At 52.9% G+C, this 22,796-nt stretch overlaps 10 protein-coding genes across 10 annotated transcripts; 5 read left to right on the top strand and 5 right to left on the bottom strand.

Moving 5' to 3' along the window:
* Positions 1–380: 380 nt before the first annotated feature.
* V2A60_001473 (uncharacterized protein) lies at positions 381–2,724 on the top strand (the record flags this gene model as incomplete). The annotated part of the gene is made up of 2 exons (XM_083252834.1): positions 381–700; positions 762–2,724. 2 exons carry the CDS (start codon positions 381–383, stop codon positions 2,722–2,724), a joined length of 2,283 nt encoding a protein of 760 aa, XP_083108960.1.
* Positions 2,725–3,034: 310 nt separating this feature from the next.
* V2A60_001472 (BRCT domain-containing protein) lies at positions 3,035–4,326 on the top strand (the record flags this gene model as incomplete). The annotated part of the gene is made up of 5 exons (XM_083252833.1): positions 3,035–3,218; positions 3,278–3,475; positions 3,537–3,640; positions 3,702–3,894; positions 3,989–4,326. The coding sequence occupies 5 exons, from the start codon at positions 3,035–3,037 to the stop codon at positions 4,324–4,326; spliced, it is 1,017 nt and encodes a 338-aa protein (XP_083108959.1).
* A 164-nt stretch (positions 4,327–4,490) lies between these two features.
* On the bottom strand, positions 4,491–5,612 carry V2A60_001471 (uncharacterized protein; the record flags this gene model as incomplete). Its single annotated transcript, XM_083252832.1, has 3 exons — positions 4,491–5,189; positions 5,240–5,383; positions 5,445–5,612. 3 exons carry the CDS (start codon positions 5,610–5,612, stop codon positions 4,491–4,493), a joined length of 1,011 nt encoding a protein of 336 aa, XP_083108958.1.
* A 509-nt stretch (positions 5,613–6,121) lies between these two features.
* On the bottom strand, positions 6,122–6,696 carry V2A60_001470 (U2-type spliceosomal complex subunit CWC21; the record flags this gene model as incomplete). Its single annotated transcript, XM_083252831.1, has 2 exons — positions 6,122–6,404; positions 6,467–6,696. The coding sequence occupies 2 exons, from the start codon at positions 6,694–6,696 to the stop codon at positions 6,122–6,124; spliced, it is 513 nt and encodes a 170-aa protein (XP_083108957.1).
* A 354-nt stretch (positions 6,697–7,050) lies between these two features.
* V2A60_001469 (cell proliferation protein CDC123) lies at positions 7,051–8,289 on the top strand (the record flags this gene model as incomplete). Its single annotated transcript, XM_083252830.1, has 1 exon — positions 7,051–8,289. The coding sequence occupies one exon, from the start codon at positions 7,051–7,053 to the stop codon at positions 8,287–8,289; it is 1,239 nt and encodes a 412-aa protein (XP_083108956.1).
* A 359-nt stretch (positions 8,290–8,648) lies between these two features.
* V2A60_001468 (DUF3716 domain-containing protein) lies at positions 8,649–10,050 on the top strand (the record flags this gene model as incomplete). The annotated part of the gene is made up of 3 exons (XM_083252829.1): positions 8,649–8,771; positions 8,876–9,365; positions 9,431–10,050. The coding sequence occupies 3 exons, from the start codon at positions 8,649–8,651 to the stop codon at positions 10,048–10,050; spliced, it is 1,233 nt and encodes a 410-aa protein (XP_083108955.1).
* A 1,226-nt stretch (positions 10,051–11,276) lies between these two features.
* Positions 11,277–12,553, bottom strand: V2A60_001467 (guanine nucleotide-binding protein subunit alpha; the record flags this gene model as incomplete). The annotated part of the gene is made up of 4 exons (XM_083252828.1): positions 11,277–11,320; positions 11,377–11,933; positions 12,003–12,345; positions 12,436–12,553. 4 exons carry the CDS (start codon positions 12,551–12,553, stop codon positions 11,277–11,279), a joined length of 1,062 nt encoding a protein of 353 aa, XP_083108954.1.
* A 4,875-nt stretch (positions 12,554–17,428) lies between these two features.
* Positions 17,429–17,908, bottom strand: V2A60_001466 (uncharacterized protein; the record flags this gene model as incomplete). Its single annotated transcript, XM_083252827.1, has 1 exon — positions 17,429–17,908. One exon carries the CDS (start codon positions 17,906–17,908, stop codon positions 17,429–17,431), a length of 480 nt encoding a protein of 159 aa, XP_083108953.1.
* A 1,899-nt stretch (positions 17,909–19,807) lies between these two features.
* On the top strand, positions 19,808–20,778 carry V2A60_001465 (Smr domain-containing protein; the record flags this gene model as incomplete). Its single annotated transcript, XM_083252826.1, has 3 exons — positions 19,808–19,841; positions 19,929–20,032; positions 20,131–20,778. The coding sequence occupies 3 exons, from the start codon at positions 19,808–19,810 to the stop codon at positions 20,776–20,778; spliced, it is 786 nt and encodes a 261-aa protein (XP_083108952.1).
* A 231-nt stretch (positions 20,779–21,009) lies between these two features.
* V2A60_001464 (uncharacterized protein) lies at positions 21,010–21,942 on the bottom strand (the record flags this gene model as incomplete). Its single annotated transcript, XM_083252825.1, has 1 exon — positions 21,010–21,942. The coding sequence occupies one exon, from the start codon at positions 21,940–21,942 to the stop codon at positions 21,010–21,012; it is 933 nt and encodes a 310-aa protein (XP_083108951.1).
* Between the last annotated feature and the right edge of the window lie 854 nt (positions 21,943–22,796).

Genomic DNA, 22,796 nt, shown 5'->3' with positions numbered 1-22,796 from the left:
AAGTAAATTAAACAAGCTCTACAGAGCCTCCTCAAAATCACCATAGAGCAAGTTCTAGCACTCACTGTTATTATAATTCATACCAAGGGAGGCAGCAGCAGGCCGTACTGCCCGGTGGCTTTATCGGCCCTACCCACTTCCGCACCAAGCCCTGACGATCCCTGTAACAGCTACATCGGCGCGCCATTAGTCATAGCGCTGATGCCCGCACTGTAACGGCTCATGTCGCTCCATAGATCTGCACAGTGCGTATTGTTTGTGGACACAGTAGGCTTCCGATTGCGAAGAAATGGCGACGTTATCAGTTGTGATGAGACACCCTTTAGCATAGACAATTCTATTCTGCTCTCGAACGAGTAGCGGCGAAAGGCGAAAATACGATGCCATCTCCCGAAATCATCGATCATTCTCCTCGTGAGGCAAAGCACTCACCGCCGATTTTGACGGCATCTAACTTGGTCCTCATTGACAATTATGACTCCTTCACCTGGAATATCTACCAGTATCTGACTTTGGAGGGTGCCACTGTCCATGTCATTCGCAATGACAAGATAACTCTGGATGAACTCATCGAAAGAAAGCCCAGCCAACTCATCATCAGCCCTGGTCCGGGCCATCCTTCAACAGACTCAGGTATTAGCCGAGATGCCATTCGCCACTTTGCCGGCAAAATTCCCATCTTTGGTGTCTGTATGGGCCTGTAAGAATGATTCCAGCATAGTATCTCTTCGCATTGTTTCAAGTACGCTAACTTCCGACAGCCAATGTATCTTTGACGTCTACGGCGGCGAGGTCAACTCGGCCGGAGAATGGCTGCATGGCAAGACTTCGCCATTGACTCATGATGCCAAGGGTGTTTTTAAGGGTCTAGAACAGGAGATCCCCATCACAAGATATCACTCGCTTGCTGGATCACCCGTCACCCTTCCTGAGTGCCTTGAAGTCACTTCCTGGGTCGCCAAGCCTGACGGCAGTCGCGGCATTATCCAGGGTGTCCGCCACAAGGAGTATACGATGGAGGCTGTGCAGTTCCATCCCGAAAGTATTCTGACTGAGAATGGCCGCACCATGATCCGAAACTTTCTGCAGATGCAGGGTGGTACTTGGGAGGACAACACTCGTCTACAAGCAGAATCAAAACCGGCCCAGACGATTGCGTCCGTCCCTGCCAAGAGCAACAATATTCTACAAAAAATCTACGCCAAGCGTCGTGCAGCTGTGGAGGCGCAGCGTGTAGTTCCTTCTCAGAGATTAGAAGACCTTCAAGCCGCTTATGACCTCGGTGCTGCTCCGCCTGTAGTGCCATTCGTCAAGCGTCTTAGCCAAACCCCATTTGACGTTTCACTCATGGCTGAAATCAAACGCGGTTCTCCATCCAAGGGTATCTTCAACATCGATGTTCGCGCACCTGTTCAAGCTAGCAAATACGCACTGGCTGGTGCCAGCGTCATTTCTGTCTTGACAGAGCCTGATTGGTTCAAGGGAAGTATCGAGGATCTCAGGGCAGTCCGTCAGGTCCTAGACGGCATGCCCAACAGACCCGCAATTCTTCGCAAGGAGTTTATCTTTGACGAGTACCAGATTCTGGAAGCCCGTCTCGCTGGCGCGGATACTGTTCTTCTCATTGTCAAGATGCTGGATGTTGAAACGCTTGCGCGTCTATATAAATACTCTCAATCTCTCGGCATGGAGCCTCTGGTCGAAGTTCAGAATGCTGACGAGATGACCATTGCTGTCAACCTCGGCTCCCAGGTCATTGGTGTCAACAACCGCAACTTGGAGACTTTTGATGTTGATTTGGATACTACTGGTCGTCTCCGAAGCATGGTTCCCGACACCACCATCATTTGTGCCTTGAGCGGAATTAACACCTATGATGATGTCCTTATGTGCAAGAATGACGGTGTCAATGCTGTTCTAGTCGGTGAAGCTATCATGAGAGCCCCAGACGCCAGTGTTTTCATCAGCGAGTTGTGCTCTGGCAAGGCACCAGCAGCGAAAAAAGAGCCTTGCCAACCTCTTTTGGTAAAAATATGCGGCACACGAAGCGCTGCTGCAGCAAAGAGGGCAGTTGCTTCACACGCTGACTTTGTCGGTATGTGTTTAGTGCCTGGTGCAAAGCGCTGCATCGACAACGACACGGCCCTCGCCATCTCTGAAGCGGTGCACTCCTCCACTGGTATAACCAGCTCCAAACTTGAACCCTCGGTACCGGTCGCAAGTGCTGCCGACTACTTCCAGGGCGCTTATAGTCGACTCCAGAGCTCGCGGACCCGTCTTGTGGGCATTTTCCAGAACCAGCCGCTCAGCGAGGTTCTGGAGAAGCAAAAACGCTACAACTTGGATCTTGTCCAGCTTCACGGCGATGAGCCTATCGAGTGGGCTAGCCTTATTCCTGTCCCAGTCATCCGCGCGTTCAAGCCTGGTCATGTTGGTCTCGGTCTCCGTGGCTTCCACACCGTCCCGCTCCTCGACTCTGGTGCTGGTTCTGGTAAGCTGCTAGATGTATCCAAGGTCCAGGCCGTCCTGGAAAAGGATCCGAATCTGAGAGTGTTCTTGGCCGGCGGACTGAATCCAGAGAATGTTGCCGAGGCAGTAAAAGCGCTAGGGGACTTAGCCGAGAGAGTCATCGGTGTAGATGTCAGCAGTGGTGTTGAAGAGGATGGAGAGCAGAGTATGGAGAGAATCGAGGCGTTTATCAAGAACTCCAAGTCGATTCGATAGAAATGCATAGAAAACATAAAATGCCTCATGATTAAAAATAGAATGATCTGATTATGTGCACTATTAAGTCTGTTCACTTCGAAAATAGTTCATCTGTTGCGCTACTAGATTATCTCGGCGAGAATCTACGTCTCGCGAGGACTCTGTTTGTACGCTACAATTGCACACCGGTCACCGCCATAATTCCTGGTGCGTTTTAAAGTTCTTTATTATTCTCCTTATGAATTATTTTCAACTATCCTGCTAGTTCCATGATATTTCCACTTCCTCACTTCCCTGCTGCATCCGCCAGACAACCATTGTACACACGATGCCCCGCCAAATATTCAAGAACCGCGTGCTTGCGGCCGCAGGGCCTCCGCCGCCCTCAATTACACTGGATAATCTTCGAACTTGGATCCCACTGCGAAAGGGACGCTTCGCTGAGCAATTCGAAGATGAAGTTACACACCTTCTGTGCACCCACAAGCAATTCAAGAAGAGGGTGCCTTTGGGTAGCAGCAACCCATCAATCGTCATGGATCAGTCGTGATAACATCTTACACTGTTTTAGTCAAGAAAGTTTTGCAGAATTACAAGCGCGTTCACATTGTGCATTATGATTGGCTCGAGTTCTCTGCTGTGGCCAACAGGCGTCTCCCCGAGTGGGAGTATTCCATGCGCAACATTGTCGCCAAAGAAAGAGCAGAGAAACGTGAAAAGAATCGCCAAGAAAGTGGACGGAGAGAGGGAGAGAGGGGTGTCAACCCGAGTAAGTTGTATGCAAAAATATCCCGTGATGCTCAAAGCTAATGTTCCTTCTCACACCTTAGCATTGTTCCATGTCTACCAAGATCGAGAGTTCTTTCGGTATCAGATTGATCTCACTCGCAATAACTCTGATGATGGCGAGTTTGGGCAACGCTATACGCTGACGGTGAGTCACTCAAGCTATACTCTGCGAGCGGCTGCTGGTAACTACTAATCAGGTTGTGTAGCTGTGGGAGTCGAATGCCAAGCCGCACTTGTATTGGTTTACAGCCAAGTTCATGCGACGAAAGGGAGATTTGCATGCTGGCTATCATCGCCCGAGTTCATGTTCGGGCAAATGGCGCCACGAAATGGACCTTTTCAAGAATTTCTTCCGCATCAAGACGGGTATCGAGTGGCAGGATCGCGTGCTTCTAGAGGGTACCATGCCGCTGACTTTCTTTCATTACAGCCCACCAGTGAGCTTCTTTGTCCTCAAATTCTGCGCTTTTCTGTTAACTGGTCCCCAAGACAGGTGGCAAGCCCGTTGGCAGACGCCTTCGATTCTCGTACGAATCCTGTGTAGAGCTGAACTCGCAGTGGAAGCGGCAGAACTCGCCACTGAACTGCAGCCACAACACAGAGGAAGAAGAGGAAGAAGAGGAGCATGTCGACTTGACAGAAGCATATAATCATGACCCTAGTATTATCAATAACGATGGTGTTGCAATGACGCTTGACGGAGCGGTTCCTAACGGTGATTCGTTCGGAGTTCGGGAAACTCAAGAGGACGACCATGTAGAGACCGAGCTGCAAATGCAAGTTCTTCAAGGAGAAGGCGGCGCTGAAGTGGCCAGCGATCAGTGCACCTAAGGAAACCTATTAATGACGCTTCATACAGGCCACTGGGCGAATGGAGCTACGACGAAAGAGTAACGCGAATAGAAATCTTTGAGTGATTCGTGGCATCGTTTATACATATAGCTCACTAGCTTACATCAATACATTGGCTACTTTCCAACCCTAGCTTGCGCCCTTCAGAATCGCAATTTGGGAAAAACGAAGACGATTAATACCAAGACAAGCATCAGCCCGTAAACCCAGGCATATAGGATCATCCGCCCCCACCATCCCTTGCCCTCCGTCATTTTACGTAGGGTCCCCATGCGACCGCGCGCGGCCTCCATGCTCTGCTCGGTCTTGGACATGCCCTCACCCGCGCGGCTCACCGCCTCTTTGTCGGCCTCGAGGGTCGATGAGAACTTGTGCGAGCTAGCCTTGAGTGCACCAGCCATCTTGAGAATGGACTCGGAGAGTGCGTCCTGCTCCGCACGCTGCTGGTCGAGGATAGCTTCCGCCGTAGCTGTGGACATCTGCGATGGCGCAGGCTTACGACGGTTAGCGAAGAGCGCGGCGCGGGCTGAAGAATACGATGTAGCGGTCGCAGGATTCTCAGAGCCATGGCGACCACGCAGAGCCTGTGTAGTTTGCGTCGGGGTCTGGACAGTGACCTCGATGGGAGCTTTGGCCGTGGGAGATGATGGGGAAGGTCGTGGAACAGGTTCGTCTTGTATGCTAGGTGAGTCGGGCTCTGTGTCAAATGCCGGCGGCGTGTATTGCGGATCGGTATCTTCGGCAGTTGACGTGGCGCTCTGGCTTGGTGTTGGGATGAAGCCGCCTAGGAGATCCTCGTCGTCTGAGCTGTCATCGTCTAAGTCGTCTTCGTCCGCTGCGACCTGCTATATTTTAGCTTCCAAGTTTCACCAGGGAATGGGTAGTAAATTACCTGGCGCAGATCCTGTAATCTATCTAGTAAAAGCTCGAGAACATCTCGGTGCTGTGCTAAGGGAGGGCCATCGTTCGATTTGAAAGGTGTCGCAGCAGCATCCCGTTCAAGCTTCGATAATCTTTCGTTTACGTATTCCAGGTTCTAAAGCACATGATTTTAGCACGTCAGTCACTATTCCCGGGCGGGAATATGCCAGACTTACCGAAGCCAGCTTCTCCCTCTCAATGGAACTTCGACGAAGCTGTCGTTCACGCTGGGGCGTAGGGTGCAGAATCGAATCGCGCAATCGACTGAGGATCTGCGCTAGCTCGGTAACTTCTGCATCTGCTGGATTGCTCATAGGCCAGAATGATGTCGACACCCGCGCCATCATGCGTTGCGACGTGGTGTAGACTGGCAACTGCCAAAAAGTTGTCGAGACAGGTGTCGAAGTGACTATCTACCTAGGTACTAAGGTACCTCTAGGTACATACCTAGGTAGCTCTATGTTGAAATGGCTGGCCTGTGACGTGTGCCCACGCCACTGCGACTTGGTCGTCGCGCCCCGCAGACTCGATAATTACCTACCCTGTATCTACATTTATATGTTTGTTGCTAAACAGTCGGTATGTACAATCTATGGCGTTGCTATCAGGAAATATATTCCCGCAATCGATTTAAGCGTCTTTCGTATATTGTGCCATATTATATATAAGCGTTGACGTGGACTGCTCATATTGCGTACACTCTTCTGGACTGAGACTCTGCCCGAGAAAGCGTTGATGCAAACGTGCTTTACATTTGAGAAAACCGGACCTTCGCACGGATAATGTAAACTGGATCATTAAATTCAACTCCAGCCTCACTATTGATTGCGATAGCGAGTCCCGCTCGCAGCTTTTAGTCTTCCTCCCTGGGCTTGGCAACTTTTTCGTCTTCTCGCAGGCTCTCCCTCAGCCGTTGTTCTTGTTTCCTCCAGTGACTTCCTTCTTCATAATCCGAACTTATCTTTAGTGCCTTCCTTAAACGTTCAGACTCCTTAATCTTGGCATCTGCCATAGCGTGAACCTGATGCTCCTTGAATTGGCGCCGGGGCCCGCCAGAGCCTTTGCCGGAATTCATTTCGTCGAGCAGCTTTTGCCTGAGCTCATCGCACTGCTTTTCAATCTCGTCTTCCTCCACCCTGGATCAACCGGTTAGCCCTTCCGGTTGGATGCGAAACCATCTCGTCGTGCTTCAACTTACTCGTCATCTTCTAGCTTGTCGCGGAGCTCAAACACCTTGACCTCAATCTCGCGCTTGCGATCATGCTCAAGAATGCCCTTGTCCGGTTGCCGTTGCTTGTGAGGTAGGGATTCTGTGGTTTTGGGATACGGTGCAGCGCGATCGCGCGGCCGCATGTGCGCCAGATTCTTCTGAACATAACCGGATGTTCCACTACCACGAGGTGTGGACAGACCAACATTGTCGGACATCACTATAGATTAAGATAATAATGAAGCCGACAGCGAAGTCAGCGAGGACTGTATGCAACGACTGGAGTTGTTCACGAGATGCTACATTGGCTGGCTGGAAGCCTGTTAGAAATATAGTGGGGTGTCACTACAGAACGTCACTCAGAACCAGAATAGTTAGGCGGTGAAGGCGCATCCGGGTTTAAAGGATGGCAGAATCTGCAGTCTTAGTGGGGGACGAACGAGAGTCGACAAAACTCCAGTGTGAGTCAAGGAAGGCCCTTCATGGCTTTGAGTCATCAGCCTAAAGGCAGCAGTCGTTTCTTCTTTTGTATGATTGAATAGCCTTTTGTTTCGAAGCAAAGCATCAGCAAAATGCCACACATGGGAGAAGACAATGACGCAGGCTCGGAGCCTGCGTTTGTATTCCCCCCCGTCACTAAAGACCATATACAAAATTGTTCCTATGACGCCTGGTTCCCCAAGTACCGCAGCTCATGTATCAAGTCAAGAATTATTCCGATTCCTGACGAATTCAGCGCCTATCTACAAGAGGATGGCATTATTCTAGCAGACGATAGCGATGTTCTGGGCGAGGCGCAAGACGATGAGTGGCAAAGTTCTGGCGCAACGACCTCTAACAATGCGCAACAAGGTGGTGAAGACTCGGACAGCGACGAACCCTCACAGCGGCCTCCAAATGAGCGCTTTCCCGAAACTCACAAAGCGATCAAAGATACTATTGATGAACTTGGCGGGGCAGTTGCCCCCAAGTTGAATTGGTCGTCACCCAAAGATGCAAAGTGGATTTCAGCACACCAGAATACTCTCAAGTGTACATCGCCCAACGACATCTACCTACTTCTTAAGTCCTCATCATTCGTCTCTCATGACCTTGCGCATGCCTTCGATGGGTGTACCGCTCCCGAACCCAGCCGGCCCTTCCGTCCAATTCTCGTTCTTCGCCCCTACTTTACACCTCATGTAGCCCTGGAATTTAGGTGTTTTGTCAAGCATCGCCAACTTATTGCAATATCGCAGCGAGACCTGAACTACTACAACTTTCTTGAGGGCCTGAGACCGAACTTGTGGCGCAAAATTACCAAATTCCACAACGAGACTCTACGTCATACCTTTCCGGATGCCAGCTTCACCTTCGATGTTTATGTTCCGGAAAATTCTCTAGCAGATGATGGGTTAGGAAAGGTCAGACTTATGGATATTAATCCTTGGGCAATCCGTACCGATGCGCTCTTGTTCAGCTGGGAAGAGCTCCTCCAACAAGAAGTCGCCAGACCACTGTATGGGCCGCCCGCAGGCGCAGACGCTGCCGACGTCAGCGGAGGGGAGACTACTGCAGACGAGTTTGACGACGATATTTTGCAAGAGTACAGTCCTGATCGCCTCCCCGAGCTCAGAATCGTTGAGAAGAACGATCCCGGTGCATATAATTTCAGCACCCCACAATATTCGGCGCACAAGCTACCCAAAGAAGTTGTCGATGCTAGTCTGGCTGGAGAGGGAGGTCTACGTGAATTTGCACAGCAATGGAAGGACATCACCGAGGGACGTGGTGGAAGTATGTGGGAGCAGTCGGGTGCTGGTGGCGCATAGGTTACTTACACAATCGAAGCGGGGTGGAGGAGTAGGATGTGCCCTCGTAGGCCCGCAACACAGCTAGAGTTTCATGAACAGAGGGCTATGCGGAATGAACAAAGAAACAAACACAGACACTTGATACAGTCACCATACGCGTCCAAATTCACATACATCTCACCTGGCCACGCAGTTGATGTTTCGAGGCAGGCGAACGTGTGGCTCGTGCACTCGCACTCTAAAATCGCTGCCAGCTGCTGCCAGCTGGCGACTTGACTTACACGATCAAACACCGAGCCGTTGACCTACCACCCATATCACGAGGATCATCTGAAGTTTCGAAGCAGTCAGTAGGTCCTTTTGCAGGAACGATCAGCATGCCCTCTCGTCCTCGACCGTCAAAAATTACCAAGCACAATGGAAGTGCTCGCTACCGCAAAACGGTGTCCGACACCGGGCAGCAACAGCTAGATCACCAATATATTGTTGAGGACGGAACAGTGAGTGAAAATCCGTTCACCTCAGGCTTTCCTTCATCCAGTCATCGCGTTTGCTCCATCCACGACCGGTCAAAACAAACGACATGCTAATGAGAGATCATCAGGCTAATGGCAATGGTGCACTGAACAACCGAGTTCCTCTTGGCCCCGGCCAGCTGGCTCTGCCTGTTCCTCAGAGCGGCCCTCTATCCAGCATCGGCGGCGGAGATGGCTGTGACGCCTTTTCCTTCTCCAACCAACCAAATCCTTATCCCATGCCAGGTCCCGAGCGATATCCGTCTGCCGCCGAATTGGCTTACTCCAAGTACGGCGCCGCTGTCAAGCTCGAAAGCGCTCTTTGCAAGAAGGTCGCCGGCGAAGAGGCTAAGCGTCTACCGATGCAGCGCCGCCCAGACCAGAAACTCAACATTGACCGCCGCAGCAACATGGAGGCCTTTCTCGCTCATGTAACGGGCCAGGTGGCTGATAAGCCATGCAAAAATTGCCACAAAGGCCACGGCCCTTGGGCGCAATGCGTGGTCTATGACGGTCAGATGTGTGGCAGCTGTACCAACTGCTGGTACAATGCTAGCGGCTCACGCTGCACGTTTCACGGTACGTTGTAGTCTGCAAAGGGCGGAGATATGGCCTTCTTGAATGTGACTTACAGTGAAGAATAGGCAACGGTGCTGCCACCGCGTCTACCGCGTCACCCACCTCAGCAACTCTGGGTGGCATTTCGGCCGACGCTCCTGAAGAGACCGGAGGCAAGAACCTTCCCTATTATTCATCGCCCAAGAATGAATTGAAGCCCATCTCAGACTGGGCAACGCCTCGTCACGACAATGAAAGCAACGCCTCCACCCAAAGCCAGCCGCATGCCCCCGAGCACCTCCCAGTTCAGCCCCCGGCCTACATTGACTACCACCAACCGCCGCCCATACCCCACGGCCTGCCCAGCTTGGGAATGTCATTCGGCAGCAGTCACGACGTTTCAGCTGCTGCTGCGTCTTGGATGGCAAATGACCCAACGCGCCGGTTGATTTACCAGGCCATGGGCGACGTGGCCATGCTGAGCCGGCGGGATAGGCACATTGCCCGGATCGAGACGGCAGCTGAGGAGCTGGCCATGCGCGTTGCCGAATATCAGGAGTATATGAGGACGCCTGAGGGCATGACAGAACAACAACACTATGAAGAGAACGCGAGTACGCAAATGATGCCACCGGGCCACGCACATGATGCACGGATGGAGACGATGGAGACTGAGTCGGTTCACGACGGAAGCCCCATGTCTTGAGCCGCCCAAACGCGTGTATTGCTGGATTTTCTCTTGCGTCACAGCGATCCGTCTCAATCACGTTGTTACAATCTCGCGTCTTGTTTTTGCTTCTTTGATAAAGGTTATTTGGCCAACTCTCCCGCAGAACTTGCTTATCTTTGTTGTACCTGGAGCGTTTTGGTCTGACCAATGTTCCGGGAGAAAAAGCTGCCTTTCGCTGGCGGGAACAAATGGAGTGTTAAATACGATCTAGCGGTTTGCTATAATGGACAATTACCAACCCCCTAAGCAGTCTATTTCGTCGCGTACAGGATTCCAGGCCCCATGACGCAGGCGACGAGTGTATTATTATGGGGTCTTGTAAACAAATTACAATTAATATAGCATTGAGCTCACACACAAAGACGTCGTGATCCTTGGAGATGCGCGTTGAAGAGGTGTTTGTTTTTAGAAAAGATGATTTCGTAATTAAACAAAGTAAATGCATCAACCGCGCGCGCCCTTGTACCTCTTCTTCCGTCAAGACGCCGACGTTCTTCGCTCTTGTATTCCGGCTTTTCTTGACACCGGTCTTCTCCCATCTGACAGACCAAAAAGAAACCAAAGAAATCGAAATTATAGAAAAAAAAAAAAAGATACAGTTCACACCGTTTGCTCTCCTTCACCCGAGGACCTGGTCACCGCAGAAAACAACTAAAAAAATCCTTCATTCTCTTTTTACAGGCAGCGGCTAGCTCAAGAAGAACAGCACGGCAACGAAAAATAAAAGAGCATTGATAATAAAAAACGATGAATGAGAGGGAACGATAACAAGAAGTAAAAAAAAACAACAAATATCCACTCCGTTTTCTCCCTGATCAAAGGCTGATGTCGTTGGTAGCTGCTGAAAGGAGCATTGAGCGACTTGCGCCAGAAATGACGGCCAGTTCGCCATCATATCTGCAACAATTTGTTTGCTGTATTCGAGATGCAGAGTCCTAGTTATTCTCCTTGTTGCGAAGGATTGAAGCGAAGCCGGTCGCGTGATAGGAATGACGATTGACCGAATGATCTTGAGTTAGAACGAAGAAAATATCGGACGCTAGTTCGGGCCGTAGGCTCGGGTCGCTGGCATGATGACCATTTGTGTACAAATTCGTAAGCCGCCCCTTGGTCCGTATAGTTTCGTAATCGACTTTGAGGGTATTCATGGGTGCTAAAAAGAAAACGCAAAAGAAAATCGAGGGTCGAGAACAGACAACGGCTTAAATCAGACCACACAAACGCAGATTCTCCTGAATGATAATGTCTAGAAGGCAGTTAGTATATATCAATTGAGTCAGCTTTCGGGCAGGCCCGACGTACCATTGACCGCCGCCATGACGAAGCGGATTTGGGTGGTATCGGTGGCACACGTGAAATGTGTGTAAATTTGCTTGTTCTCGTGCTGGTTGAGGCTGACGAAGCGGTTCAGGATGTAGTCACAAGCAGCGGCGTAGTCGTCACCTCCCTCGTAGTCTGGAAAATAATTCTTCATAGGACTGACCGGCAGCTTCTCCTTGAAGCGGTCAATCTTGTTGAGGAACAGAATGATGGATGTCTTGGTGAACCATCGTGAATTGCAGATGGAGTCGAAGAGGGTCAGAGCCTCCTGCATACGGTTGACGGTCTCATCTTCGAAAAGGAGCTGGTCGTACTCGGAGATGGCGACGAGGAAGAGAATGGTGGTGACATTCTCAAAGCAGTGAATCCACTTCTTACGCTCAGAACGCTGGCCACCAACGTCGAACATGCGGTAGGTAAGGTCACCGATGATGAAAGTGGTCTCAGTAATACCGGTGGTCTTGACACGCGAGCGGAGAACGTCCTGGTCGTTGGGCATGTAGTCGGGGGCGGCGATGCGAGTAATGTTGTCAAAGTAGCTGGAGGGTGGTGAGCATTGATAAATACGACGTTGTCGATGAGGACGTGAGCGGCCGGGTTCCACTTACTATCTAGCCGAGTCGTTGAGCTGGTACTCGCGCGAGCGCTTGAAGCACTCTTGCACGCCACGATCCTTCCAAAGAGCTTCGATGGCTCCGCCAACCTCGGGAGGAAGAACCTCGCCTTCGATCTGAGCGGGTTGAATGAAGATGGTCTGGACATGGTACTCCATGCGCTGGTCCTCGAGAGGGAGCTCGAGCGACTCCATGGCCTCGAGAATGACGCGCATGGACTGGACCGTGTTGCTGAAGATGATCTCCTTGAATGATTCACGTTCGTCGCGGGAATAGCCGCCCTCATGAATGAGCTTCATTTGTTTGAGAATGGTCGATTTGCCGGATTCACCAGCACCTGGTTGAGCGGTTAGAATGACAGACCCGACCCAGCGCCTAGATACGGAGATACAAGGGGTATCTGCAGAGATGGCAGACATTGACTTACCAAGAAGAAGCATCTTGATCTCGTTGCGCTGCATCATTCTGTCGCGGCGGAGCTGGTTCTCGATCTCCTCGTTGCGGGCCCGGCCCTCCTTCTCCTCTGCGCTCATTCCGCAACCCATCTTGACGGGATTGACAGGATTGAATGGACGAATGCTCGTATGGTGCAAGTTGCGAAACAAGTAGAGGTCGTTTTCGACTTTTCAAGACTATCGCGGGCAGTCCTAGCCGTATTTTGTGAAGCCTTCGATGAGATCTGGTGTCTGCGGAGAGGGGTCAGCAAAAATAGGGGAAGAGGCTTGAGGCGCGACGGGAATGGTGGCAGCACGGGCGTAACACGAGTGTGCGCTGTGGAGCAGGAAAAAACGAGCAAGAAAACGCTCGACGCTGCGACTGTAGATCCGCTGCACCGGATGGGAATATGACGATGACCAGAACATGAGAAGTTTGGCGATGATTGCCGGTGAGGCGGCACTGGAGCAGCGTACCCGGCGTCCCCCTGGGCGTGGCTGGTAGTGGCGGACACAGTGCAGTGGTGAAGCTGGGGTTCTTGTGCGAAGCGGGACGAGAACGACTCACCAAAGAATACGGATTGCGCCAGTCGAGAAAAGTGAGGCAAAAAAAAAAAAGGCAAGCCAATTGAGGATAGCGAAGGAGGAGAAACCGTCTGATGGAAGGAAGCGAGGAAGAAGAGGAAAGGAAGCGGAATGCGTCGATGCACTGGTCGCAAGCAGAAGGCGGGTAGATTTAGTTAGTGTGGCTCGTCGGGAGGAAATGAGTTTGCGAGGGACTTGGGAAGAAAAAAAAAAAGAATGAGAGGGGCCGTGCTGGGGGGGAGGAAGACCCATGGGGGGTTGGTTCTTTGGGTGGTTCTTTCGGGGGGAGGCTAGTAAGATGGCCCAGTGGAAGTGGAAGGCGGGATTGCGGTGGCAGCGGCGAAAAAGGGCGAGCGGGCGCTAGAAAGAGGAGACTATGGCGCTGTGAAGAGTTTACTTACAGCGCAGACTACAGCTCTCTTTATCCTCTGCGCCACCTGAATCCGGTGAGGCCCTTGCAAAGGACACCAGATGCCCTGCGCTGTGTGAGTACCTACCTAGGTAGCTACGAAGGTAGACAGGTAGGTACCTACCTACCTAGGTACTTACCTCCCTCCCTACTTAAATTCTAAGTACTCACCTACCTAGGTGCCGATACCGAGATTGTCATCAATCTACAGTGGAGGACCAATTACGCACTGTGTCTCGCAGTCTTAGGTACTTGCCGCCACACCAATCTCGCGCAGACAGGGGCCCAGATCATCGTCCGGCCCCCCCTGCGTGCGCGACCACCAGCAACCACCAGATGCGCAATTGCCCGTGGCGTCTAATATGTCTAATATCGCCCGTGCCCACAAGAACAGGTACCGTGTACACAGTGTCCGCGGTTGAAATCCACTCGTCCACCGTTCCAGAGCCCTCCCCTCCACCTTGTGATGCCTGTCTCCAAAAGCAGGACCTACCAGCCTACTTAACTTGGTTGTTTTGTAGGTATCTGAGAACTGTAGAAGCCTGTAAATCTGAGACGACTATTGGAATTCATGACAGCTCCGTCCTCACATCCTTTGGGTGTAGAGCATCGCTAGCAAGCGGAACCTGCCCGGGTTTGTGGCCTTTCCAGGCCGTCGTTCGTGGAGTCAGCGCACCACTTACTGATTACCTTTTTGCTATCGACGGATACTTACTAGGTAGTGAATGAACTTGCCACGAGCAAGTATCGAGTCCGATACCAGCACCACAACCTTTGCGTTTGCTCCCCCCTGGGGAACGTCGCCATCATGAGCGACCAAGTATGACATGACCTCGTTTTGGGCTTTTCTTGCCGTCATCCTCAGCCTATCGCCAGGAGATCGGCGCACGTCGCAGACTTTCTGACGCACCCCATTGACCGAGGACCCTCAACACCTCCTCGAACGCAATTTCGAGCTATATTCTGTGCTTCACTGGAGAAGTGCTCGACGCTTTGCCACCGCCTACTACTTGCCTAACAAAAGAGCGATCGCCCTGACAGTAAGTATTCTGTACACTGTCTCCGTACGGATACAATGCTCGTTACACACTGCCGAGCGTACTCATCTAATTCCAGCTTTCTCAACACTGCAGTGGAGCCAGCCCTCGCAGGTTGCATCCTAGCATCGTCCCTGGTCCTGGACCTGACTAGGCTGGGGGGTGGCCCTGGGCCTTTGTGGCCTTTCACTAGTGCCGGTGCTCTGCAACAAAGGCAAAGAGGGCTTTCGAGTTGCGGACACAACACGTTCGACTGATCCAAGTCGTGTTCAACAAGACAGGAGGCAACATTAACTTAGCATTTGCACCGGCTGGCCCTTCGAGAACTTGACCGGAAAAGGATGCCCCTGCCACCCTGCCACCCTGCGGGCAATCCGGCTCCATACTTACTTTTTAGCCGGTCTGTTTTGATTGCCGACAAGCTTCCGGATACTGATGGAAGACTCTTCTTGCACGGCGAAACAGGGCGAAACTCATCCTGAATGACTGCCCATCAGCCCAAACGGTAAGAAACAGCTTCGTGTGGCGTGTTAGCTACTCCCGACACGTTGGCGACCAGTCTGCTTCCGTGTTTCGTCGTCACGAACGCATCCTCCTATTATAGATGACTTGGATAAAATATTGGCAGTGTCGTGAACTGGACCCAGGCAGCCAGGATCGACCTTTGCAGATAGGGGTGTGCCCATGGCATCACAAATTAAGAATCAGTTCAGCAAGAGAAGAAAAAAAGAAGAATGAGGAGGACGTGCGGAGATGCAGAGCTCGCGTGGCAACATGGCTCCCTGCGCAACGCTTCGGCTCTTGGTCTTATTGCACCATCAGGACGGAGTAAGTGCAGATTACCTACAAGAGGCAAATGCCCGTCGTTAGTAACCCGTGCTACCTACTTACAAATACTGTACTCAGTAACTACAGAGTATGTACCGAGCATTCGCGAATACTGTAAAAGTATGTCTCACTTACAGTCCTGGTCGCCAGGCTATCTGCTCCATGGGATCTGCACACAGGAACGCGGCTCCAGACATATTTTAGGACGCGCATGGCCACCCTCATCTCAACCACCTTGAAAACGTGACAAGTTCGTGTATCCGCTGTCAGCATGAAGCTGAAGTTTGAGCTGCCGTGGAAGCAGCCTGGAATCCCCGCTGCGGTTGACTCTCCTTGCCCCAGGGTCCATCGGTCTGGTTCTTTGCAAAGCGGGCGTGGACTCATTTTGCGCTTGGTGGTTCCGTCATTGGCTGCCGCCCTTTTGAAGCCGGCTAGATCTGCGACGTGAGACGAGACAGACAGGCACCCGCGCTGGCTCGGAGCTGTTCTGTGACGATAGTGGCATAGTGGCTCGTCTCACGATTTTGCCTTGGAGCAGGGCTAGAAAATTTAGGGATTCGAAAAACTCCACGATGACACACATCTGCATGCCAGCACTTCTAACCAGGCCGCCAGGCTCCTTGGCCCGCATGCCCGTTCCACACGCAGGACACGTTGTAGCGAGATTACCTGGTCGGCGCGCTGGTGCAGGGTTGTCACAAATTGCCTGTCCAGCGCGGCCCAACAACGGTGAAGCTAGAGTTGGATCCGGCTAGTTCCCTGGAGCCCGGTTGACCACCCTGGTGGGTATGAACTATCGGAAACAGCCCCTGACCACTGCATACTCTGTTTCGCAGGCCCACGTCTTATTCGCATGCCGCAAGAAGCTGCCAACGAGTCTCGTCCAATGGTCCAATGCCCCCCTCCTGTGACAAGGCCTCCTGTGACAAGGCTGGCAAGCCGGCAGGCGCAAGGCCCGTCCGTCCATCATCATCTGGAAGAACGGAGTGCCCGGGGTGTCAGGGGCTTCTAGAATGTTTACCGAAGACGAACACTGTTGCACATTGGGCTTCTGCTCTGGTCATTGAAGTCAATTTTCTTAAGGAGACCCAAGGTTCCAACAAGCTGCAAACTAGCGCCACACCGTACCAACCGTCTGGAGCCCCGTTCGTTCTCAAGTCAACGTCTGCCTCTGCCTTCTCCTATTTTGTGCTTGCGCATGCTTAACTGGGCTTGTTTGCCTCTATAAGAAACCACGAGGTTGTCGCATCTATGCTCGTTACACATCTCCATCAATGAGTCGCAGACGCCTATGCTGAACTACTTGTATCTGCTTACCCCGTGAGTGGTTCATCTCTCAATTGTCAACGCCGGCATGTGCACACACATGCACGCACGCAGGCGCACACAGTGGCCAGTGCTACGAGACTTGGCAAAACTGCAGGCCATTAATCTAACGTTACTTCGAGCCTCACTCTCCTCCAGCTCCCGCCTTGTCGTCCCTGGAGAGAAGACGACCCCCTAGACCCTGCGACAATAATACGTTGGTGCTATATCAGAGCCCCCCCACCGGCAGTTGAGGTTTTTTTAAAGGAGCCGGGAGCCCACGAACCAGGCCAATTGGGGGGGCACGTTGTCGAAGACCAGGCAGCGCAGTTTGTTGTCAGGCTTGTACTAGAGTTTGCCAGCCTTTCAATATTTCAGCTAGATACGGGAGAAGAGTAGCGTGAGTACAGCTAACATTGCTCGAGTTCAGTACAGTAGCGAACAAGGGCTAGTCATGATAAGGGATGATGAGCAATTGATTCCGAGACTCTGGGAGAACCGTCTGTCCTGTTTTCGCTCGTCTCTCATACACAGACACAAGGCACGAGGTCAATGGCTCCCCTTGCTATCGGGGCGCGTTATACATATTCCAGATGATGTTGAAGATGGTTTCTGATTATGGACATGTATGCCTAACACAAAGCACAAAAGGAAATATGAAGGTGAATGCATCAAAACGCCAAGACGAGAACGCAAAGTCAAGTCAACCCAAGCCAAGCCAGAAACAAAGGAAACCGTCAGACAATTGCTGCAAATGAAGGTCAAAGTCTTTGAAGAGCCTTTGAAAGGGGAGAGAAGAAAGTGAAGAACAAAACCAGCTTCTCAAACCGAGACGGCAACGAAGAGCGTAGAGTGTGCAATCGTAAATGTGGTGCCAAACTCGGGCGCTGGGGTAGTGATCCAACTCTGGATCCAGCTCGCCCGCTTCTTGCCCACCGCCTCGACGGCGAGCTCCTCGTCGGCCTCCCCGTCCTCTTCGTCGTCGGTGTCGTCGCGGCCGCGGCGGTGGCTGTCGCGGCGGTAGAGGGGCATGCCGGCCAGGGCACCCCTGGTGGCGGTCACTGCGCGGCTGAGGGACGCGCGCTTCCACTGCGAGCTCGACGTGAGGGTCAGGGACAGGCGGCGGGAGGGCGACTTTCTGGAAAAGGCGTCGGACATGCGCTTCTTGAAGCTCGGCGTGTAAGTGTCGGACTCGTCGCCGGCTGAGTCGAGGGATGTGCGGGCGCGGAGATATTTGCCCTCGCCGTTGAGTTCCTTGAGGGCAATGTATCGAGCATCCTGCTTGAAGAATCGGCTCCGCATTTTCTCTTGCTTGTGTCTTTTCTCTCTTTTTGGTGTGTTGGTCTAATGTTTGGTTGTAAGAGACAAGGAACGTGGCAGTGTGTGTTGTTTGCTGAGCTGGTGTATAGTTGTATGGCGTGTCAATCGAACAATGAACGATGTCCGTGTAAGTTGGTCTGGGCCTTGACGATCCAAGTTGAGTGAAGGAGTGAATAAAGAAAGAAAGAAAGGAAAAGAGAGCAGAGGAAAACGAAAGAAAAGAACTAAAGAGGGAAGGAATAGAAGGGATAGAGAGAGCGAGTGAGAGACAAAAGAGAGAGCGTGCAGCTTCTTGGAGGCATGTTCCCGTTGACTGATGGGCGGTGGTGTGTTTTAGCAAATGACAAGTGGCATGGTGGCAAGACGCAAGACCGTGCGTGCTGGAGCGTCAACGTCAGGGCGGCTCGAGTCGTGCGGGATGTGGTTGGATAGGTTTGGCATGCGATGTTTCACTCGCGCGAGGGCGGCGATGGAACTACTAACAAGAGACTGGGTGGCGGTACATATGTCTAGACCAAAACGCAAAAAGGAAATAAAAAAGAGTGAGGGAGTTTGTGGTAATATTTTGAGCTTTCTTTCAGATTTTCATATTTTTCTTCTTCTATTTGGCGTTGTCATAGAGACATTTCCCATGGGCTTTGATTTTTGCAAAGGAAGGGCAAAAAAAAAAAAGACCAAAAGTTGTCTTTCATGACGACTTGGCCAGCCAAAGTTGCGCACATCCATCTGAGAGGAGGGCGCGAGCGCTATGATGACCTGAGACATGATGGGCGACGCCACGGGACGCCGCTTGAGAGACGCACGGAGGAAAGGGAGAGAGAGGGGAAAGGGGGGGAGCAGGGGAAATAACGAGCAAATAAGAGATGCCGGGAAGAGAAAAGACATTAATGAGTGGGCAGAGAGGAGTTGAGTTTCGAAGATATTTCATTCATTACTGTGCAAACAGCCGCAGAAGCAAGTATAAGCACAAACTTGTCAGGACGGACGAGAGAGTAGGTAGGCATGATTAGGCGATGAGATGCATGTTTTGCATTGCCAAGCATTTCTTGTTTTAGCGCGCTGTGGGCACTGATTTGATTGGGATGGGCACTTTGACTGTACTAGCCACAGATGGCAAGCCACAGATGCATACACCATCGTACATGGCGCACAGAGAACGGCCGCAGATAAGTAACAGTAAGTAGCAGCCACATTGGCCCGTACTGGTACAACAACAGCCACAATAATCAACCACTACCGCCACAGCCAGCACACAGACTTGACACAGACCTACCATCTCTTTTGCGACCTGAACCTTTAACATAATCTTCATCAGAGGCCATTTTGACCTCGATTTGATTCACCACCTTCATTTAATCATATGCCCATGAATTGATCCCAGTGATTGCATACTTACCTTCATTGCGTTATTGCAAGGAGCTTGCTGGCTTGGCCCCAGACTGTTTGCGTGCCTGGCTAGCCACATACCCGTACCCGTCTCGGCCACTCACCGGTACTTACCGCGTACCTATCAGTACTACTTTACTGACTACTTGGTACACTCACGCTCGCGGTTGTCACACGCACCATACCACATTCTCTGCGCCGCCACCAAGTACTTAGGTGACTACCTAGGTACCATGGTACCTCACTACGACTAAAAGTATGTGTGGCCCGAGACCGGAAAATCTCCCGTGGCAGGGCAAACAAGCTTTCCGTCTCGCCAAGGGTTCCCAACTACTGCATCAACTTTTTATTTGATCGCCAAACGCCCTGCGCTCCCTCGTCCGATTGCCGCCACCCGCCACCCGCTACGCGTCGCGCTCGTTTTCTTTTCGCCCGTCCCTCCCTCTCCCTCTCTGTCTCTTCCTTTCCCGGCTAGACTCTTGTTCCACCGCAGCCATGTCCATCCCCATGACCAGACTAGGCGGTCGCGGTACGCTTCATCTCAATGGCCCATTGCTGTTTCATCTGTAGAGAAGTTACCGCTAATCCTCTCATTGCCACTCCCCCCCTCCTCCAGCCTTTAACGCTGATGACCACGGCGACGACAACGAACGCGAGTATGACCGCCTGCGCGACCTTGCGCGCTCCGAGGCCGAGAAGCGGAATACCTGTTTCGACAAGGTGTGTGCGAAACCCCTCGGACGCGCGCGACCACCCTTCGTCCTCTCCTGCTCCTTCTTTCTGACCCTTACCTCCCTCCCCTCCCTCCATCCCCGCAGTCTCGCAAGGCCTACGATTCCGGCGATGGCGCCCGCGCCAAGGAGCTCTCCAACGAGGGCAAGGCCCACGATGCCAAAATGGACGACTACAACCGCCAGGCCTCCGACTTCATCTTCCGCGCCAACAACGCCCCCGGCCGCGTCGAGGCGGACGCCATCGATCTGCACGGCCAGTTCGTCGAGGAGGCGGAGCGCATCCTCGAGGAGCGCATCCGCGCCGACCGCGCCCGCGGCCAGACCCACCTCCATGCCATCGTTGGCAAGGGCAACCACTCGGTCGGCCACGTCCAGAAGATCAAGCCCAAGGTTGAAGAGCTCTGCCGTGAGCTCGGCCTTCAGTGCCGTACCGAAGAGAACGCCGGCCGTATCTACATCAACCTCCAGGGTGGCGAACCCTTGCCGCCGCAGCACGGAGGCAAGCCGCACGGCGGCCAGCAGCAGCACGGTGGTCAACAACAGCACGGCGGTCAACAACAGCACGGCGGACAGCAGCATGGCGGCCAGCAGCACGGCGGCGGCCAGCAGCACCAGAACCAGAACCAGAACCAGGGACAGAACCAGCAGCAAGACGACATTGCCGCCATGGTCGAAAAGGTCCTTCCTCGTATCCTGCGCAAGCTCGAAAAAGCCTGCTGTACAGTCATGTAAAGAATTTAGGCGACATCTGTCCATTGTGTTCTTGGCTATATACCAAGTCTATACCATATTGATTTATTCCTGGATACCAAGGCTTGTAGGCGCACAAGGGATGAATTACAGCGTGTATACCTCCAACCAATATATTTCCTGCTAATAGAGAAAGCCTGTGCCTAGGGGAGTGGCCTCGCTACATTCTCAAGCCGCGCATTTCTTGCCTTCCTGTCTTGTATATCACCCTCTCTACGCCCATCGGCGCTGGCGACGGTCGTGTCTCCGCTCGCGCCGCGTCTTGCGCGGCGCCGACTGCGCAGGATACTGTGCCATTTGATACCCATCCTGCAGCGGCGGCGGCGACAAAGACCCGCCGCCGCCATATGCCGGCATCAGCCGCGCCTCCGCGTCCAGAGGCTTAGACTCGTCGGGAGGCGCCGCCCGTGCCTCCAGCAGAAAGCCCAGAACCTCGCAGATGAGCACTACCACCGCCTCCATGACCACCTCCATGGCCAGCATCAGCCACGCCGTCGAGCGCACGTGCGCAAACACCAGCAGCACGCTGTACACCAGTCGCACGAGCACAAACGGCAGGCACGCCACGACGTCGAAGAGGATCCGGTGCTCGCCCTGCGCGACATACCCTTGGTTGACCGCCGCCAGCAGCGTCTCGAGACACAGCAGCACGTAAACGGCGATCATGAGGCCGTTGCCGACGCGGCTGACAGACGCGTAGCTGATTTGCGGCGCGCCGCCACCGCTCGCGGATACCGTAAAGGTGGCGTTGAAGCCCCCGACGATGAGCAGGATCATTGCGACGAGCATGAGCACCTGGATCGCGCGGTGAAAGAGGGGCTTGACGACGTCGTGCCCGTTGCGCCGCATCGACTCAAACGTGCGCGACAGCAAACCCAGCAGCGTCAGGATGAGCGGGCCGAGCCCGAGCCCGCTGAGCACCAGCCAGCCCACGTACAGTCCCTGGTTCGCCGGCGCGGAGAGCGTGGCCAGGCGTAGGGCGCTGCCGATGAGGCGGACCAGCCCGAGGACGACGAGGTACCTCCAACCGGCGGACTTGCGGAAGCCGTGTCGGAGACAGAGGACGACGGCGCCGGCGAGAAAGAGCGCGTAGAGAAGGATCTGGGCGACGGCGAGGCCGTCGTATGCGTCAAAGGAGCGCTTCATGTCTTTTGACCAAGGAAGCAGCCTCTCTATGTGCAAGAGACGGATCGCGAAGCGAGTACCACGATGATTAGAAGAGAAGCGTGACAAGAGCCGTGAGGATATTGTACTTGATCCGAGAATGCTTACTGAATGTGCCCTGCAGGACACCAACTCCAACCGTATATGTATATGTCACATTGCGGCCTCCCATGGTTGTCCTTTGCCCGCCACCCGGCAAACCGGCACGCGAATAATCTCGAATGTCGGATCAATACACTAGAAAAAACATAAAGAGAAACACTTTGCACCTTTTTGAAATTCAGCCCGCCGCCTGGCGGCTCCATTCTTCCCTGGCACAGCCCTACGGCGGGGGGGGGGTAGGGGACGCGTGCGCCTCTTACATTGAAACGATTGCCTAAATGGGAAACGGTTTCGTAGAGTCGTCGCATCGGCGGTCGGCAGGCGGCGTGGCCGCTTGCGCCGACCCTCCCCCTCCCTTTGCTCTTTTTGCGCTGGGCGACGGATGGGGGCCGCAGCTTATTATTATGCTGGGTTCGCCCACTGCATGAGTGTCTACGTGGTAAAGGGATATACCTGAATAATCGAAGCCGTGTGGATTTTGCTTCCACAGCCATTTCCGATCGCCAAAGCACAAAGGGTCGATTATCTGGTCCTGTGGCTACGAAGCCATCATTCCTCGCATGGCTTGCTTCCAACGTCGGGAAGTCTTTCAACTGCCCGACGCTTCAACACGAATTAGACAAATTCTTGGACAAAAAACGGCGTTGAACTGTGCTCCGCCTCTAGCGCTTGGGCTATGGGCTGTAGAGAGTCAGCAAGATGGGTCGGTATACATCCAAACCCTCAATCATCGT

The sequence above is a fragment of the Cordyceps javanica genome, chromosome 1 (genome assembly GCF_051103115.1).
Source record: "Cordyceps javanica chromosome 1, complete sequence".
NCBI classification, from domain to species: domain Eukaryota; kingdom Fungi; phylum Ascomycota; class Sordariomycetes; order Hypocreales; family Cordycipitaceae; genus Cordyceps; species Cordyceps javanica.
The sequence above is the reverse complement of the archived record's forward strand: the minus strand, read 5'-3'. Positions and strand labels throughout refer to the sequence as shown.